At 48.1% G+C, this 5,714-nt stretch overlaps 1 protein-coding gene across 1 annotated transcript; it reads left to right on the forward strand.

Annotated features, from left to right (window-relative positions):
* Nucleotides 1-132: 132 nt before the first annotated feature.
* Nucleotides 133-3,848, forward strand: LOC106806597 (ataxin-2 homolog). Its single transcript, XM_014808590.1, has 3 exons — nt 133-194; nt 295-352; nt 1,898-3,848. The coding sequence occupies exons 1-3, from the start codon at nt 148-150 to the stop codon at nt 3,257-3,259; spliced, it is 1,467 nt and encodes a 488-aa protein (XP_014664076.1). The 5' UTR covers nt 133-147; the 3' UTR covers nt 3,260-3,848.
* Nucleotides 3,849-5,714: the final 1,866 nt, after the last annotated feature.

Genomic DNA, 5,714 nt, shown 5'->3' on the forward strand with positions numbered 1-5,714 from the left:
TGTATGTGTGTATGTGTGTGTATGTGTGTGTGTGTGTGTCTGTCTGTGTGTATGTATGTGTGTATGTGTGTGTGCGTGGGGGCAGGTGTATAGATTCGCGTGAGTGCGTTTCCGTGCGTGTGCGTGTACGTGGGCGTCTGCGGGTGTATGTGCAGATTTCACTTCTCACCGGCTGCTTTGGACAACGTTCACGGGTAGACATAGCTTTGTGTAATATTCGTATTTAACGCAGCTGTTTCCACAAATTTCCAGTTACATTTTGTTATTATTCTTTTATCGCGTTCTTTATTGCAGTAGCAGCATGAGCACGCGGTCTCTCATCACGTGGAACTTCCTGCTCGCACTAGTAACGGTAAGTTATTTCTGGTTGGTTCAAGGGCATGCTGTTTCGTCGCACTGCCAGGCCAGCAACAATAGCTTCTGTACATTTGCGCATATCAACATCGTCTCTCGACGTTTCATATCATAACACAGCAATCTACTCATTTCTTCATACCTCATCGCCATATATACCTCTTCTTTTTAATTGAAATACGAACTGCCGCACGGGTTTGAGAGTAACTATAGTTAACTTCCAAGAACCGCTATCGCGAGATCTTTGTATACAGATCGTTTGTGCGCGCAGCATTTATACGCGCGTCACGAGCAATGCTACATGTCGCTTCCTGCTTCGCACCCCACCCGTCTCACAGCGTTGACGACCTCGGCATTCTCTCGTCTGCGTAAATACCTCACATAAATATAACATCATATTATGACGAGTGCTGAACTCTTTCCGCCATATTGTTATTGTTGCACACCGGCGGCGATCGACCTGCGTGCTTGGTGATTTTCGAGTATTCGAGCAAATGTTATGTTAACCGCATAACGTGTGAATATTAGGCCAAGTGCTGATGTTCGCGCAGATCCTGTGCACTCAGTCCTTACCGCTTACATAATTCGTTCACACTAAAAAAATAACATCCTGAAATTTAACACCTGGTTAAGATTCAGTAGCCGCGCGAGTATACGCACAGGGAAGAATAACCGTTATGAAGTCCTCAACTTGGGCATGTTCATTTGCGATTTCCCATGAGTCGTCGTCGTTCAGTATTTTCGGGTAGTTGAGAGCTCTCGCGGCTGCGTATTAAATCTAGGGCATCGACCTGCGTCAGTGCGAACGTCACGAGCAACAAGCACCAGGCAGCTCGCGGCGTGACCTTTCAGCCACGGCAAGGCTTAGCAGGTTTGCATGTTTCGTGCGCGATTCAATAACGTCTCTCTGCGAAATTGTACGTGAAATGACAAGCCGCGAACTTTTGGCGCAACGTGCGCGTTGTTATCAACTGAAATACCCAGCACCGGTAGCGCTGCTATTTAGATACGTGTAAAGCCGTACTACTCTGTACGGAAACAAATGAGGAACATGATACATTCTACGGTGATGCTGTTTATCAGATGCTCCTCGGCCGGCGGCGGTGGATTTTAATTGCCATCGACTCGTCTGTCGGGATTCTTTCTTCGAATCATAAATCATCTTGAATTTCCTCGTTTAGCGCCTCACAGCGCTATTGTCTCGCTGTTTGCCGCACTCTGTTGTTCTGCCACTGTTGTGGCGAGACACGAGTGCGCCTGTGTAAAAACTGCGCACGAATTCTTCAACGCTGGCGGCGGTATAGTTGCCTATACCTATATAGTGTCTTCGCGGCAAATGTGACCCGATTTTCGTCACCAGGTGAATGTAACTATTACACGCTGCGGACGCTTCTCAAGCCTAGAATTGGTCATGGTCTGCAATGACTGTTTAACTGCTATGATTTCTTTAACTACATTCTAAATTCTTCCCTGATTTGTGTAGAACTAAACAGTAATGCCCCTCATTACATATGCTAATGCCTCATTTGTTGCACATATTCAGATTGGTTGTCAAGCCGAGGGTGGTGTATCACGGGCAGCCGGCATACAGCAAGAACTCGGAACGTACGGCAGAGCGGGCGTGGGCCAGCAAGTCGGTAGACTCGGCGCACTAGGCGGAGAAAGCCCACCGGGATACGATCCGATTGCAAGTGCGCGCAGCGCGTACCCGTACGCAGAATTTCGTCGAGTCACCGCTCACACCGACACGGGACGACGGCCGTACCAGCAGCGCTACGGCGCGCCGTTCTCGCGCGCCTCTAGCGGCCGCCACGGGGCCCGTGGAAACGCCTACGGGCGTAGTCGCGCGCAGCCGCACTATCAGACAACAGGTGGCGCCACTGCCTACAACGTCGACCAGGATTATCTTCCGCAAAAGCCGGACGACGTGCGCGGGTACCGTGTGGGATACAAGGCGAAGAAGTACGATCTGGACGACAAAGAATTCAAGCAGGATAAAGGATTCCGATACGGGTACTCGTACGGGCACCGGTTCTTTGAACCAATGCCGATACGATTCGCCGGCATCGGCGAGCCGTTCTACATCTATCCGTTCGGAAAAGGTGGCGCCATATACGGCGGGTCGGGATATTCGTTCGACGAAGGCCAGAAACACAGATCGCGAAAGGAATACAGCGAAGATGACAAGGCGGAAAAAGCTGGCGCGTACCTCAGTTCTAGCTACGAAACTCCGCAAGCAACTCGCGTTCCAGCAAAACAGTTAGACTATAGGACTTCGCCGACTTCAAGCTATGCACCAGTCCAGCAAGGAAACTATCTTCCCACCCAGCAGAACGCTTACCGTTCTACGCCACAAGCCCGCTACCCGCCAATAGCGCAAAGCAGTTATCCCGCATCGCAACAGAGGCAACAGCAGAGGCAATTGCTTCAACAGCAGGGCATCTCCGCCGCACCACAGCAGAGATCCTACCTTCCCCCAAAGCAGAGCGCGTACGCTGCGACACGTGAGACGGGCTACCTTCCGCAGCAGCAGAGCGTTCACGCTGCGCCACAGCGGGGATACCGTCCGACGCATCAGAACGGTTACCGCCAGACACCGCAGCAGCAGCAGCAGCAGCGCGATTACCTTCCCGCGCCGCACAGGAGTAGTTATCCTCCAAGCCAACAGCTTAGCTACAGCGCTCCCCAGCAAACTGGTTACGTCGCAGCAGCCGCACAGACAGGTTACACCGCACCACGATCAGCAAGATACCGATCTCGAGTGCCGTCGTACGTTTCCTCGAATGAACCGTCGTACCCACGAGCGCAACAACCCCCCGTACCATTCCATCAGCAGACCCCGGCTTTGTCGCGCCTGAGACCTACTCCATATAGTGCGCCGCAACGAGCTAGATCGACCTATTAAAATTTAGATTCATGTACACGTATTTGTCATGTACCTGCTCGCCTATGGTGCTCTCAACTGCGTGACAGTCACTCGCGGGTGACATTCTTGACACGGCGACACATGCAATGCTGTGCATAAGAATGCCGCGTAGATTGTTCCACGAGTGATATTGTGCTGGCTTCGTTTTGAGTCCAGCGAAACGAGCGAAGCAGCGAAAACGGTATGCAGTTATGATAATATTACAGCATGAAGATATATTTTTTATTGTATATACGTAAAATTCATGCGATCAATTAGTACGAATACTCTTAATGTGTTACAGTGTAGGTTGTGCAGATATCTTTCGCAAAATGCTATGCTATAGTGTTATGGTTCGTAGAGCAATAATATTCCGAAACCGTTTTACGTGTTAAATTAAACTGACATACCATATAGTGCGGATAGCTGCAAACAATAATATTCTATGCTCAACATATAAACTTGTCTGATTGTGCATCGTGTTTTTTACGCTTGATTAAAGATTGGTACGGGTTTCAGTAATACCCGTAACTAAACAATGTATGTAAACGGCTATAGATACATACATAAAACGTTCGTGCACTGAATGCCTCAGATGTATATTGTCATAGTCTCGTCTTCATAAAATTGATTTTTGTTAAAAATTGTTGGTCCCTCCAAACACACAAACCTCTCTCTCGCGCGCGCTGTCTCTCTCTCTCTCTCTCTCTCTCTCTCTCTCTAGAGGTCGCGACATTGGCGCTGGACGTGCGTGGCGTGAGTAAGATATGTGGATAACAAGAAGATTGACAGATTCGTTTGCACGAACTAGCATTTAGGTCAGTTTATCGGTTTTCTATGGCTTATAGATTTAGAGATAGCGCGCTGTTAAATTGCAGAGATGGCGTAAATAGGAACGAGAAATTCAGAGGACGAAGAAAAAAGGATGGAGAGATGATTGAATGAGAGCACAGAAAAGGAGTAATAGTGACAGCAAGGAGGGAGCGAGAATTACATCCGTGCTGTGATTTATTAAATTCACATTTATTGCAAAGACATGTCAGACAGCGGTAATTATAGACAGAATTCGCCTATGCCTGCGGTACTGTCCTTGATCTCGTTCGACTATTCAGGCCAAGCCTCTCAAATCTAATCCCTGTAAACGTATATTCACATACACGCTTATTAAATTCTAACGTGTTTTAATCCAGCTGCTCTAAACAGGTTATCTAGGTACGCTTTACTCAATCACGCCCTATGCCTTCGTTTCCTTGTTGTCCTACAGAATTAGTGCGACAGTGAACCGACTGAAACATTATCGTAAAATTGAATAAAACTAATTTTTTGTTTAACTTTTATATTTCGGTAAAGTTATATGCTACCCATGACCAGGCACGAGTAGATTAACCTGACCTGAACTGTTGCGGATAGTTGCATTTAATCTCGACGAGGTTATGGGTACCATCGAAATTAATGCCACTGACTGTGTAACACATTCAGTGTAACACATCAACGTTATTGCGATCCTTGATCAGTAGATGGACAGAAATTTTCAGCCGAAACAAAAATAACAAGTAAAAATAGATTTATAGCTGTCGACGATTTTTTTGCCGGCTACCTCACCCAATGGCACCCTCTGGGTATAACACAACCACACGGTCTCGACCAAAAATTCCCAGACGCACCTAATCAGTTATAATTGTCCTAATTAACAGTGGTTAATACTTCTTCGATTGACCTCTTCGATTGCTTTCTATACCACTAATACTAACACGACAGTGATAATTTATCACACAATTTCGATGGTTGCTATTAGAGGGTGGTATGGTGGTGGTATTCGGTTGACCTGACATCCGTGTAGCTGCATTGATGTAAAATCCGCTTTGAATCTTTTGTGCGAAGGATTATTATTTCACAGAACGCGAGGTAAATCTAGCGTGAAATTTTTGCTTCGTGCGATCCGCGAGATCCCGACGATAGGGCCTGACCCTACCCGTGGTCGGTAAATGAGGGTTCACGTGCGCCTTTCCACCGCGTAAGAAAATAGTGTAAGAATAGCTCGCGTCGACTATTGCCTTGATGCATTATTCCCTCCTATTTACCTGAGTAAATAAGAAGAATATCAGCTCCGCCACACGCGTCTAAACGCCCGTTTTTTCGGCGTCTGTGCGAGGGGTCATCGTGTAGACCTTGTCCGAAGCAGCGCCATTGTATCGTTGCTACGCGCAATGTGGTCGCCGCGTTGGCATTTGCTCCAGTTTGTCGCAGTGAAAGCAGTAGCAGATAATAGCAAGCGATCCCTCCTTCCGGACAGGTTCCGCGTTGGCGGCGCCGCTCATTGGCAGAGCGCCCGACGATGACGTCACCGGCGGCGGCGCGCGAGTCTCAGGTGGCAAATTGCAGCGAAAGTGGACGGAGAGAGGCGACACACCGCTCACCTGCTCGCTGCTGCAGCTGGAATCGCAAGGGATCGTCT

The sequence above is a fragment of the Priapulus caudatus genome, unplaced genomic scaffold, assembly GCF_000485595.1.
Source record: "Priapulus caudatus unplaced genomic scaffold, Priapulus_caudatus-5.0.1 Scaffold168, whole genome shotgun sequence".
In the NCBI taxonomy this organism is placed as follows: Eukaryota; Metazoa; Priapulida; class Priapulimorpha; order Priapulimorphida; family Priapulidae; genus Priapulus; species Priapulus caudatus.